At 37.7% G+C, this 15,126-nt stretch overlaps 1 protein-coding gene across 9 annotated transcripts in view; it reads right to left on the reverse strand.

Moving 5' to 3' along the window:
• PCNT (pericentrin) overlaps positions 1-15,126 on the reverse strand; it is a 143,178-nt gene that overhangs the window by 54,430 nt on the left and 73,622 nt on the right. For 8 of the 9 annotated variants that reach the window (XM_019523292.1, XM_019523297.1, XM_019523294.1 and 5 more), the window contains 5 exons: positions 10,216-10,445; positions 9,746-9,865; positions 9,254-9,274; positions 5,411-5,638; positions 1,597-1,767 (listed from right to left, as the gene is read on the reverse strand). In XM_019523292.1, the coding sequence (XP_019378837.1) occupies positions 1,597-1,767; positions 5,411-5,638; positions 9,254-9,274; positions 9,746-9,865; positions 10,216-10,445 (770 nt within the window). The remainder of the gene's footprint in view (positions 1-1,596; positions 1,768-5,410; positions 5,639-9,253; positions 9,275-9,745; positions 9,866-10,215; positions 10,446-15,126) is intronic. The other variant, XM_019523290.1, reaches the window with a different exon arrangement.

Consider the following 15,126-nt stretch of genomic DNA (forward strand, 5'->3'; position numbering starts at 1 on the left):
GGGGGGGGGGGGGGGGGGAAGAGGTGCAGTCTTAGAACCAGAAATCCCGCCCTGTCACATGGTCCATGTCATAAAAAGGCCCACCTACCTGATACTAAACCTTGCCCTTTTGTAAAACAAGTTAAATCAATGTGAAAATGTAGTTGTAATGACCTTTTTAAAAGCTGTCACTTGTCTAATGTCAGCTATATGTTATATGAAACAAATCCACTATTTTTATACAACTTATTAGAAGTCTATTTCCACAAAAAATAAGGATATAAACTGTATTTCTTCCCAAGGAGGAAAAAATTATTATATTAACATCACCACCTATAGTCCTGGTTCAGCAAATATTCAGGTCTATGTATCCATATCCATTTTGAAAAAAGATATTTAATAAACACATAAGCATTTCTTTATATCCCACTGACTTCACTTGAACAAAACAGAACATTAATGTTATTATCTTTCAAAGTTATGATTTTGTCATCTGCATACAGCTCTAAATAAAGCTGGACAGTTAGGCATGCACCCCAAGTAAAATAGAAGTAAAATACTATACCATAATTTCAATCTAATAAATAACTCTTAATACTACCTTTAGAATCCTTTGCATATATAATTCATGTTCTTTTTGTTTATTCTCTTGCATGCTCTGCTTGATGCTGAGTATACATGTACTGTAGCTAAACCAGCAATCAATAAATACAAAGTAACATGGCCTAATGCTGAGCACTCTATGCTGACTTAGGAAGTAATTAGCATACTAAGGAAGGTTAAATGCAGGAACTAGGGAGCTGATGAGAAACTTCTGTGCAGGTCTGAAAAGGTCAAATACTAGGAACTGCTTTTGCAAGTACAACTTCTGAGGAAATCTCAGTATGTCGCACAAGGTGGAAATAATACTGAGTGCAGGCACCTAAGAGCATATGTAATTGTCACCAAATCAAATACTGTCTGCTTAAGAGGCTATTGGAGGAACTATATATGTGTTTACAGTTTCCCCAAAAAGGTGGCTGAATATCTAAGCTTTGAGCAGAGTCCTAGCCCCAATGTCTCTCCCCACCCCACCCAGCATCTATAGCATATGCTGATCTCTCTCCCTATGCCCTGCCCAACCTGACCCTGCAGCTACAGCATGCACCAATCTCTCTCACTCTCTCTCTTCTCCACCTGAACTGGCCCTGCAGGTACAGCACGTTCGAATCCACAGTGTCCCAGCCCCATCCACTGCTTACACCAGTTCCCGTGCCAGAAGCAGTGCCAGGCAGGTGCCAGCATCAGCTGTGGCTGCTGCTGGCAAGTTCCCAGCGAGGATTGAGGCAACTGCACTGATGCATCAGCTGCAGACTCGGACAGATGCCCGAAACCTGCCCACCATGCCGGCTCCACACTGCTTCTGGCAAGCGGGGCAGGAGCTGGTGTAAGCTACAGACGAGGCCGGGATGCACGACCTAACAGCTGGAGCCATTGGCTCCCCTCGAGCTGCATTACGTGACTTTGTGGCTGCCCACTGACAGGCCGGATCCAGTGCACGGGGTTTATTTTGCCCACCCCTGGCTTAGTCTCTCACCATAGCAATGCACTGAACAGCAGTGTTAGTATCAAATATACCTGTCTTTCTTTCGTCAAGAGTGCTTCCTTTTCTGCCTCTAATTGTTCCTTAAGGACATGATCTGTATTGCCTTCTGTGGGTACTCTGTGCCTGGCTTCATCCAACTTAGACTGTAGGGCGGAGATCTGGATCAAGTTGTTGTATTGCTGTTGTTGCAATGCCTCTTTATCCTGCAAAAGTTAAATTTTAGTGCAAGAATTAGTATAAATTAATAAACCTAGAGAGAGCAATCTAATAAAAAATTAAATGAATAAGTATGTAACCAAAACGTGGTTTAAAATATGAATCCAAAAGTGCAACCAAAAAAGATAAAGATGTAAAATTTACAACCCATGTTAAGTCTGCCTTGAAAATGTAGTTCTCAGTCAAATAATATTTCCTACAGTACCAGACAACTTGATTTTTTGATTACCCTTACATTTTATTTTTTACAGCCACCGTTTTATAAACACTCCAGTTCCTTATTTATTATGAGTAGTACTTGTTTGGAAAAATAACATGGCTTTAAAAGAAGGAGATTGCTTCCCAAGTATAACTGAAATTGACGTCAGGCTATGGAAAAACAAAATAAATTGAACTTTAAACAATTGCATTTTTTCTTTAAATCAGTAACTGAGCCAGCATTACAACCAAACCCTATTAAAAGATATCAGATTATTTTTGCTAGATCAGTGGTGTTGTCAAGCTACAAGCTATTTTTTTCTTGGCATTTTTATTTTAGCCCTAATCTGATTTTCTCTCTCCCTCATTCTTCTTGGGTAAAAGTATTCTCAGCAGGGAGCAGAGGCACAAGGGATAAACCAGCACCTAAGAGGTCTCACCAAAAGGTGAACTAGATATTTGTAATTGCTATGCTGGGAGCACAACTGGGAGGCAACTTAAAATTTAAATCCCCTCTGAGGTCAGCCAGCCCCTTTTTTTCTCTTGCACACCTAGTCTATTAATTGCTCAGTACACTGAAGTCTAACAAAGAAGGGGTATATTTGTTTCTTTATATAATTTGGAAAAAAGAAAAGATGTTTCACCTCCCACTAAATGGTTTTAATAATAACAACAAACTGAAAATAGAGTATTCAGATTTTACCAAGGAACAAATCCAGATTAAAAAATAATATATACAAAGTTGTTAAATTAAATTTACTTTACAATATAAGGCAGTATTGTCACAGATTGACCAAGACAAAAGCCAGGTACTTAAGGTGAGTTAGTAATGTCTAGTTTTAAAAAGCTAAATTCTTAGCAGCTGCCATTGGCCAGGCTTGAACACCAGACCAAAAAGAGTATTCTATACGTGAAGGAGGCTTAAGGGAAAAATGAAGGCAGAAGACAGGCAATCAAGGAGGACATCAAGATGGTCTCCCCCACAGCTGACATCGTTGATAGGATAGTGGAAGTGAACTTAATATGAAAGACACTTTCCCAACTAATACCACAATATCCCATGGGAAACTGCCAGGGGTGGGAGAACTTAACGCAATAATATGTGCTTCTCTCCCAGGTAAAACCCAAGATTTTTCAACACATTTTATAGGATTCATAATGCAGGGTGCTAACCTGTCCCTCAGGTCCCCTGATAAAACACTGAATACAAACAGAGAACAATTATACCTTAATATTAGCGATTCCTATTTTCTAGGGTACATATACAAAGTCTAAAAAATGATTAGCACCAGTTTGAAGTTCATCTTGTTGCTGATAAAAAGCCTCCCAATGACAATATGCAACAGTTTTCTTCGAATAATGAACTGTAGGGCTAAAAAGTTCTTCCTACTCATTAGATAACAAGGTTACTATAGTGTCTTAGTCTGTCGTGTCATCATGGTTCTACATTTAAAATGAAGGTTTCACATAAACATTCTATTGTTGTCATGGTGATCTAGTTAAAATATGATTTCAAGGGTAACAAATAGCTCATACAAATGCTGTACTGTGAATAAAGCTATTTTAGGTGCTCATATAGGTGTAATGAAACAAGTGTTCCAGGTTCCCTAAACAAACCCTCCTTTGGCACCCCCAAAAACATGAAAAAGATTGATCCAGAGGGAACTTCTGCAGCACAACAATAACTGAAGCAGCAATTTACAGATCACCAACTTGAACAAATTAAAAGGATTGGCCCAAAATAAGATTGGCACCAAGAGAGTTTTCTTTTGTGTACCTGACGGTGAAAATTGTGGTTTGCACTTGAGTGGCTAGAAGTGTAGTTCTAGTCCCATGTTCTCCATATAAAGGACACGGTTCTCATATTCAAATGTGACTTTCTATATTCATTTTTCATATGGGCTACTCTCCAAATTCTGCAATGTGTATAATATCTTAATTTAACATCTTAAATAAATCTTAATTTAAAAGGACATTTTGGGCCATCTACAATTCCAAAGTGTGTTCCAGTAAATTGGTCACTACAACATGAACCAGACCAGTGAAAAAAGTTCAGTGGGTCAAAAATGAAACCTGTTTAATGAAAAACCAGTATTTGAGAACTTTTCATTCCTAACAGGAAGATCCCAGAACAGATCCTTAGTGGCATTACCAAGGCACCTTTTAGTCATAACTACCTGGACCTAAATTTTGGTGGCATGGCCACTTCATTTCTATATCCGTCTTTGTAGGCCAGGTTGGACAATGTATATATATCAGGTACAAGATGAAATTAAAGAAAGGAGTTTATTTTTTTCTACCAAGTGAAATAAAAAAATGGATGCAATTGTTTTCTACCTATTTTAATAGAATTTAAAACCTGAATGTTAAAATCAATTGAGTTTTTGCTACTCCTAAATCTTCTATTTTGAATTTGCCACATATTTATTTACAATATGTAAATTTTACTGAAGAGAGTTGTCAATGGTTAGCTGATGCTGGGACTTTAGCCTAGGACAGTGATTCTCAACTACGGTAAAGCAGCACCTGCTCAGGGATGCTGTGATGCAGTTTCTGCTACCACTGTAGCAGCCAGGTAAGATTGCCCTGTGCACACTTCTGCTTCATTAGGACTCTGTGATTAGCCTAATTCAGGCAGGAGCTGCCTGTTTTATCATCTGGAGGCACGAATACCTGGTTAAGGAGCACTGAGGTAAAGTTGAGGCAGCACCAACAGTGGTCCTCAATCAGGGCTGCCATCACATTCAAAGAGCAGGGGAAGGCTGTCCTGACTCTAAAAAGGAATATGATGGAGGCAATTTTTTATTCTTGTGCAATTATCTTACAGGTCCCTTCCAGTTCTACAATTTTATGATTCTATGAATAAGGTACACACTTTAGTTGATGATCCACAAAATAAGACCAAATCAGTGCACAAGAAGTGTGCGCTGTTGCTGGCTTTGCAGACTTAACAGGAGTACAGAGCAGTAATACCAAACCTAAGATAACCAGACAACTTAAAAAAAAATACATACAGCATGAAGACCAGGTAATTAAGGTTCCTTTTTACACAGGCAGTTTTCAAAATAAAACCACATTTAACATTCAGTAGCACCTTCACAATTCTTTATAAGAAGAAAAGGTGACCCAACCATCCATTACACATTCCCTTACTGCCAAAAGTGTTCTTGATAAAAAGCAACCTTTTCAGTACTTAAGGAAAAAATCTGCTCAAACCTATCAATGTAAAGATGCCATTACATTTAACAGGTTCATTGACCACTTGATGGAACAGACATTAGAAGTCATCCTTTTTGGCTCACTGAGGGATATATATGAAGATTAGTCATAGATTCATAGATTGTAAGGCTGGAAGGGACCTCTTCCAAGTCAATTATATAATCCTCGTTAATTATATAATCCTTATCTCATCCTCTATTATCTAAAAATTACTTGTTTTAGTTCAGTTTCCATTTTCTTCATTCTTTGCAGTTCTTGCTCCAAACAGCAGACAGTTTTTGAGACTTCGATATTGGTATGCTCCATCTCTCTAATCCGTTCTGCCATCTTCTCCATTTCTTTATCTCGAACTGTAACTTCTTGATGTTTCTGCTCTTTTTCTAGCAGCAGCTTATTGTAATCATCCACTTTCTCTTTTATTTCAGATTGTAAAGATTCTACCTACACAGCACACATGAAACAGACATTTTAAAAAAACACAACATTTCTACATTAAAAGGAAAAAAAGTCATTTTGTCACTAATTTACAAAAAATAAATTGATGGCACTCCCCCCTTGAGGTCAGATGAGCCACCATTGTTGATAAGATATCAGTTAAAAGCAAAACAGTATGGGGGACAGAGTAAAATCAACTATCTGTAAATCTTATGCTCAAAATATAATAGTTCTTACAAAGTCACACATGTATATTACATATTCTCACATGCTCAATATTTATTACAGTCTAGCATGCTGTTAAGAGAAAATTTACCCTAAAGGGCATCACAACGCAATGGCCATAAACCATCTTGAGATTATATATTTTATTATTTATACTATTGCTAGATGTTTTTCAAACACTTCCAGACAGTACATGCTTCAAGGAATTCACAGTATAAACAGAAAGGTCAAGAGAAGTGGAAATGGCAATTTAGATTAAATTAGGATATGCAAATTAATTAAATTCACCATAGGCAGCATAGAGAGGCACTTAAAATGTAGATAAAGTAGGGCCCTGTACATAAGATCAGGGAGATCTTATTCACGTGGAGCTATACGGAACAACGCACTGAGATGAACAACTGAAAGCTTGTAAAGAGAGATGTTATGCAGAATTTCAGAGGTAGGATCAGATGGAAAGACAGTAGATTTAAAAGGGGGGGACTACTTGAACAAACTCTTTATAAAACAAACAGTATGGTTTCAAAGAAAAAGGAAACAAGAGTGTATAAAAATACCATGTAACCAGGACTCATGGTAGAGGTGATATCTTTTATTAGACCAACTAGATTTTAGCCAAAAAAAAATCTTTAATTGCAAGCTTTCGGGCACAAACACCCTTCATCAGGCATCAGAGAAAAGATTGTAAAAGTTCATTGTAAAAGTTCTCCTGGGTAGAAATGAAAGTTCATATTTCAGAGAAGGGTTGAAGCTGTGGTAAAACCTGTTTGGAAAAGTTGATTTTATGTGCAGATTAGGTGCAGAGAAAAGTTGGAATAGTCTGTTCACCTCCAAGTTGTTTGGTGGTAAGCAGGATGTATTCATATTTCCTTCTGGTTAGGGTGTTTCATATTTCACAGAGGAATAAGTAGATGGGATGCTCTTCTGGGCAGGCATTTCTTATCTGTCACCTCACCAGACAAGAAATGCCCACCCAGAAGAGCATTCCATCTATTTACTTCTCTGTGAAATATGAAATACCATAACCAGAAGGAAATATGAATACATCCTGATTACCACCAAACAACTTGGAGGTAAACAAACTATTCTCACTTTTCTCTGTGCCTAATCTGCACATAAAATCAACTTTTCCAAACAGGAGGTTTTAAACACAGCTTCAGCTCTTCTATGAAATATGAACTTTCATTTCTACCCAGGAGAACTTTTACAATCTTTTCTCTGATGCCTGATGAAGGGTGTTTGTGCCCAAAAGCTTGCAATTAAAGATGTTTTTGGCAAAAATCTAGTTGGTCTAATAAAAGAAATCACCTCTACCATGAGTCCCGATTGCTTTTTCCTCTAGACCAATATGGCTACAACCTGGATACCTGACACTAAATACAACATGGGCATGGACAAATGTACATCTGGACAAGGCTGCAGGAGCATGCAGCAGCTATTATGTTCCAGTTGTGTGTGCACAAGCTATAAACAAAGCAAAACTGTTCCAACTTTAACCTGTGATGAAGCAGGGCTCTGCATGCCCCAGTGAAACAGCCCCTTTTGAAACCACTCCAACTGTATGCTTGTTCATGCCCATCAAAACGTGTACCACTTGCACAGCACTTTCAACATATTGTACAAATAACAGAGTAGAAAACTACTGTCCAAGAAACTTCAGTAGAACAGCATTAATATAAACAAGAGATGTTGAGAGTAGAGGTTCTATGGGTCATTTAAAAATACAAAAACTGCTAGGTTACACTATGAACTGCGTAAGGGCCCAAATAAAGTTCCTCAATTTTTATTCATCTTCCTCCTTTCCAATCCCATCAAGCTTTTACCCACAGACCAACCAAAACACCTGTTTTAAGCTTACAGAAATACCTCTGGACAAGAACAACCCCCAAACAGAACCCTATCTGAAAGTGACAGTATTCTTCTCATGGCTGGTTTTGTAGTAAGAATTTGGTAAATTAACCAAGGAATTTTCACCAATACAAAAGAGGTTAGGTACAGCTCTTTTGCTAAATTAGATCATTCTTATAGTAAAAATTTCTTTCTAATGCAACCATCCAGTACCCCTGATGTTATAAAACAGCTATACACAAAGGAATATGTTCCTCAACTTTCACCCCATGCTCCAAACTTTCAAATGTCATTCCATCCATCAACCATCAGAGTTCTTTTTTCATAAAATAGCCCCACCACATATTCCCCAATTCTAGAGAGTGAGAAACTGGATAAAACTGGATTTTAAACTGTTTATGTTCAGAATCAATAATTTTTGGATCACAGGACTATCTCAGCAAATTCACTGTGTGCAAGTACTATATTGGGAGTGATTCACAACAGTGTATTTATTTTTAAGCAATTACACAGGAAAAATGTAAGTGCTTGCACCTGGATTTAATATTGATCACACACACACTAACAGCTTAAATTTCTTACCCGCCTCCATGCCTTACTTCTTAAGAAGTCCTACTAATACAATGCAGGTACAGTTTTAGATAGGTTGCAAATGGTCAGATCAATACATATAATTTTTAAAATTTCTGTACTTACCTAACACAAACTCTGCTGTTCTATTAGGAGGCAAAAACTCAAGCTAACAACTTAGACAGTAAACAAAGATATTTTCAAGCTCTTTCTGCAATACCCTCAGTAATCCTATGCTTACAATACAGATCCTTTTTTTTATACCCAGGATTCAATGTAACCATCAAACCAGAAGCATCTCTCTCTAGCGGACAGCAACACAACCTGCATAAACCATCCTAACTAAAAGTGCAACTTTCTATAAAGTGGAACCTTAAAGCAGCATAACTTAAGATGAACATGCTGTCATCACTTCAAAACTTTCTACTGCTCTGGGCTGCAATAGAGTTAACAATTAGCTCAGAAATAGAGTGATATATTTAGAAAATGTCAGCAGTGTATGTTGGTATCATCTTTAGAGTAACTGTGCTCAAGTAAAGGTAGAATGAGACATCTAGACAGAACAGGATAAACAGGATATAAAGCTCTGTTAGACTGTAGCAGTTGTGTACATACAGAACAGGTAACGAGAAGGCCACACTGAAAACCCAAAGAAGGAAAATCACAAAGGTATGATTCTATGCTGGTTATTTCACAGCTACAACTTTTTTTTCACTTCATGGTACATATGAAAAAAGTTTCACAAAAGCAAATACATGAGAATGCATTTGATTAATAAGCCAGGACAATAAAGTGATTACAAACAGGAAAATAAATATATGGTATTTTTCCAGAGCAAAAGATCTAAAAGGATAACATATAACCTATATTTAGTTACACTGAAGCAAACTTAACATAGAAAGATTAAAAAAGCAAAAGCAGAAGGAACTGAGAGGCAAGGGAGGAAGAGCTGAGGGATGTTCATGCTATTTTCCATACCTGTAGAGACAATTCATAGCTCTGAAATGGTTCATTTATGTGAGAAAGAAACAAAAAACAAAAATTAAACTTTTAAACTGAATATTGAACTAATGAACATGTGAAAAAGGACAGATGCAATCACTTTAAATGATAGTATCCTAGTCACTCTCTAATCGAGGCAAACCCCAATATCCCGGCAAGGTTTTACTGAAATGCACATATTTAATTATATAATTTCAGGAAATCTTGCTAAGAAAAATCATAATTAGACATGCACCTTGTGCACTACAAAAAAATGCATGGCAACCAGTTAAAAGAAAAAGTTGTTGAATTTGATGCTCTGCATTTCCTAAAGTATTCGAGTAGTATATAATACACAAATGTGATATTAAGTTGAAAAAGCAGCCTCTGAAGAAATCATTTTTCAGTATCATGCAGGTTTACTTTTGATATTTATATAAAAAAAAAAAATACTAAAACAGATAAGTCACTAAATATGGTTTTACTCACCCCATGTTCCCTGGGCTCTACAGACATCTGCAATTTTGCTGCCAGTTTTAACTGCTCCTCTAGTTTCTGAATTTCTTGCTGAAACTCATCACGTTCATGTTCTCTCTCTATAGCTTGTTCCTGTCAACACAATAAGAAATATTTTCCTTTGTTTTTGTGGGAAGAAAGCTGATGTTTGTGTTTTCCTTTTACCAAATTTTCAATGGCACTCCTAGAAACATGGCAAGAATTTACAGGAAGGGACAAGAGAATATTTTAATTTATATAACTACTTAACAGGAAACATTTAGAAAGAAAAAAAGAAACTCTTACCCATAACTTTAACTTAAAGGAATTTACAAGAATCACCCTCAGTTTTACATGACCAAACACAGATTTTTTGATAAAACCAAAAGGGTGCTAGTTTGGGCCCATCTTGGAAGTTTTGACCACAAAACATGAAGGAGAAGCTGAATCTTGAACTTGCTTACATCCATGAATTGTCGTTGATTCTTAAGCTGTTTCTCAAGAACCTGAATTTGCTGCTTTAGATCCACAACCTCCAATAACTTCTTTTCTAGCTCCTGATTATGATTCATCTGTTCTTCAAGTTCCACTTCTAAAACCCTCATTTGAGAGCGTAAGCTGGAATAGTCCTTCTCTGCCTGGCACTGCAGTTCTACCTTCTCTTTCGCTAAAAATTCCACTTCCTTAAGTAAACCTACACACACGTAAGAAAGAGAGAAAAAGACAGACAGTCAGTCAATCCTGAAACATGCGATTCAAATGCTGTCTTCAAAAAAAAGATTACTTGCTTTGTTTAATTTTGTTTTCAAAACTACTGCAACATAAGTCAGCATATAAGGAGATATTTACAATGGCACAGAAGGGGAGTTGAACATCCAATTCCCCGCTGTGCTTTTGAAAATTTCCCTTATAAAGCGCAAAATATACACATAAGCAATATAAACATTGGCCAGGGTAGTTAAGTCAAAGCTCATGTCTGGTTGATTAACAAGAACCAGGTTGTACAAACAAATTAACTTTCAACAGACAGAAAGTCTAAAAGAAGCATCAAAACTGAGAGCCCAACCTATATATTTCCCAAAAAAAGTGTTTGATTTTAACATCTTTATTAGTACAAACATCATACAGATGAAAAACAGGATGTTTCTATATATTTAAGAAGAGTCCTGAAAGAACTCTTATTATTCTGCTTTCTAGATATTCATTAGGAATCTTCCATCATAAAAAACCCATCTTTTTACATGCCAACATCTAGATCTAGAAACACCTTGAAGAAGAAGAGATTAGTAGAAACAAAATTCTGTAGACCCATTAAATTATGTAAGATGTATGAAGTGCACAGTAGAATTTTTAACTTATTGTATAAAAGTTTCGGGCACCAAGTGACAAAATTGGTACTCCTTAAGGAAAAGTTTTTTTTAAAAATTGTGAGCTTTTCCCTTTCAAATCTTGAGTGCTACCACTGAACAAATTACATAATTTAATTTATGATTAGGTGACTTCTTTTAGATCCAAAATGAGTTTTCCTGGCACTTATAGTACAAAAAAATTGATTAAAATGAAAGTTTACCAACACTTCTCATTCAAAGAAGTTACGTTACGGAATCCATTTAGGTCAAGGGTTTTCAACCTGTTTTTAATTAGTATACCCCTTCTGGTGTTGGCAGGGGAAGGGAGGGGCGCCACTTGCACGCAGCAGCCGCCGCCACCACCCACCACCCTGTGCTGCCACACACCACTTTTCCATGGCCGGTGGCACAAGCAACTTCGTGGCTGCTGACAGGCCTTACACCCGGCCAATCACGCGTCGCTCTTCGGCAACCCATGAAGCCACATGTCCAACCAGCCATGGAAAAGCGGCATGCAGCAGCAATGTGGGGTGGTGGGTGGCCACCTGTGAGCACCCTTGCCCCACATCCATCTGCAGAGGGGTGCCTCTTCACCATCGGCTTTTGGCTGAGGGTGGTGGCCAATCAGAAGAATAAGCTGCGGTGGGGAGCAGGAAGGCGCTGCAGTGTGCTGCATGGGGCTGGCAGCACCTGGCGTGCCCCTCCCCTCCCCCGAGTAAGAGGCAATGTACAGGAACACACTGTGGAGATACCGCCGGCACCACACCCAGGGTGCACTCCATCCCCACCCACCCACGCATACCCCCAAAGAGCTTTCCAAGTACCCCTAGGGGTACACATACCCCCAGTTGACAACCCCTGATTTAGGTCAATATAGTTTATACGGAATGGGAAAATTATTGCCAAAACTTTTTATGTACTTCTGTACTGAAGGCAGTCCTAATAACAGAATTCTGCCTGGCCATTCTTTTGGTATTTTTCTTACTTTTATGCTATGTGTGCAATTCTCAAAATCTATTAATATAGATTTTCAAGTAACACCAATAGAACATCATATCATTTCTGTGAGTTGGTAAAGAACCAAACTGATATTTCATTAATGTTAACCCATGTCGTGTAACCCACTTCAGTAACTTAAGAAACACATTAGCAAAAGCTATTGCTGATTCCATTAGCAAAGCCATTCTACTGAAATTAATTTTGCACATCAGCATTAACAGACTTTCTTAGCTCATCCAAAATCTAAAACTAATCAACTCAAAAGCAGTATGATTTGTATAGATTGTGTCCTAAACACAAGAAACAGTAATGCCAAACAAGAGGAAAAGTACCATTGGGAAAAAAAAAGTTTCATTTGTTACATCAGGAAAAATAATGAGGCTTAAGAACAAAGGCCTACTGGGTCTAGTGACTGGACAAAAATGAGGAAGCAGTGTTTATAGGAGATCTTTATGAGACACGTGGGAACTGGACAACAGGATAAAAACAGCAACTGGCAAGGCAGACCAGCACAGCCCCTCATTACAACCTGGACTACCACCTGGTCACACACTCCCTCTTCACCCAACTGAAAAAAAACAAAGTTTAAGCAGCAGCTGACAAAATTTAACCATTGCTGCTCCTAATATTGTTTAGAGCCTCGGATATTTGATTTATACATATCAAATGATCCTTTACATTTCTTTTATGTTAACATTAGATTTTCCTTCCTCCCAGAATCCTAATCTCTCTTTCCCTCCATCTTTTTCAGCATTACCTTTCATATTCATTTTGCCTTCTTTATTACTTCCCCCCCATGTTTTCTTTCATAGCAAAAACGGTTCTTATAATTTTCTTCTCCATTCCCATGGTCTTTTTCCTATCCTACCAATCTCCTTGCTTCCACTTCCTGAAGGTCTTCCCTCTCTAATCTTAGAGCTGCCCCTAGTATTTTGTGTGTTCTGTTATTTTTTTTTTTTTACTATCATATGTCACCAAAACATCATAACACATTTATGAAACATTTTAATCTGTTCAAAAGGAAAATGAAGCTGAATTACCTAGATGAAACTGCATCATGAAATTTAAGATTAACAGCAGCATAATGGCTCAATTATTAAATACTGAATAACAAATTAAATATTCTTAACTGTTGGTTAGTGACTTGCATTGAAATGTGGAAGTGATGTCTTAAACATGCCAAAATTATTAACCCTAATATACTTCTAATGATTTACTGGGCATAATTCTGAAGCACTCTTCCTCTTGGTTAGACTGAATTCAAAATCATTTATCTAGGCCATGTTTTATCGTCAAAAACCATACACATCGTTACAAACCTGAATCATCCCTTTGCGCCAAATTACCAGGAACTCCTGTGATTCAAAATATGCAGATGTACAAATATAAGACAACACTTTTACCATTTCATCCTCCCAACCACAACTGAGATTAGAACAGAATACGGATAAACTTAGATATGTTACTGCCAATTAGATACTGACCACAAAAGTGTGTTCTTGCCCAGAATACTTTTTAAATATTTTTCTTTTGTGATTTAGAGATGCAGTTTGCTATTTACAGCCTGTCACAAAAGACTCGTCTTCATTTTTTGCCATTTTCCTCCAAAGCCCAGTCCTTATTAAATACTAATACCTCATTTAGCCTCTAATTCAGTAATACTAAAAACTTTCAATTAGCTTTCCAGCTTTTTAATCAACAAAAAGCACTTGAAAGATCCCAAAATAGCAGTACCATGTTGTAATGATACCATCTTGTATCCTTTCCACTGGGACATAGTCAAGTGCTGTAGTCACGTGACAACATAAATATAACAATGCAATATTAGCAAGTAAAGCCTCAATTATTTTGTGATCCCCTGTGAATCAGTTTGACCTCTTCTCTCATCCCACACATGGCAGAAAGCTATGTTCCCTCCTCACTTTCTGGAATCACAGTCAGGAACAGAATATACCATTGGTTTGCTCTCATAATCCACTATCCACCTGCTCATCCCAGAATCAGGTACAGCTAAGAGAATTCAAACACCTGTAAATTAAATATGTGGGGCAAATAATTTCAGCAGCACCAGAAGTTGAATTCCACAATTGCATCCTTCAGGGGGAGATATAAATAAACTTCCCTCAAGCTCTCTTATGCTGTAACTGAGACTTAGGCCCCAGACACGTTTCACTTAAGACGTGATTAACTAGTTAAGATGCAATTAATCTGGCCATATGATCAATCAGTTAATGGCATGATAAAACAAGGAATGAACCACAAAGTTATTACACAAACTATGAGTTATTACTTTGTGGCTGGTTCCTATCACACCTTTAATTGAATATGTGGGAGGAGCAAGTAAGTAGAAAGCTTGATTTCAGGTTTTGGCGCTTAGCAGAGCTTCATGGGTATGCTAGACTGTCTTTATGAGATTTTTAATATGAATGATCAGCAGGTTTGGGATAAATGGCAGGCCTATGGGCAGCTCTAGAAAGCAGTAAGATATATTCCAAAGGGCTAACAGTAGCAGTAAACATGGGGCAGATGCTATGTGGTGGGAGACGGACAAGAGCAGAAGAGGAATGAAACAGACATTGGGAGGGTGAAAAAGAGCTGAGGGAAAGAGACAGGTTCTCAGACTGAATTCATGGGGACTGAGAACTGTTGCATTAACATACTATTGTATTAACAATACCATTAACGTGCCAGTCTACAAGGGCTTTGGCTCCAATTGTACTGCCTTTTTCTTGTTCATGAATCTGTTCTCTAAGTTGTTTAGAAGCCTAAACCATTAAAGCCTTCAACTTAAGTCACCTGCTTTGATTATTTGCCCCAGTCTTCATTGACTCTCTGTGGAAAGAGTACACCAGATGTCTATTCCCGGATTAAGGACAACAAGAAGTCCTTTTTTAAATACATAGGGAGTAGAAAGAAGGCCCCAGGAAATGTGGGGCCCTTGCAGGACAAGACGGGGAATCTGGTTGTCACGCCAGACGACAAAGCCAACATATTTAATAACTTCTTTGCCTCTGTCTTCCTCAGTAA

This window comes from Gavialis gangeticus, unplaced genomic scaffold (genome assembly GCF_001723915.1).
Source record: "Gavialis gangeticus isolate Ggan-Ray unplaced genomic scaffold, GavGan_comp1, whole genome shotgun sequence".
In the NCBI taxonomy this organism is placed as follows: domain Eukaryota; kingdom Metazoa; phylum Chordata; order Crocodylia; family Gavialidae; genus Gavialis; species Gavialis gangeticus.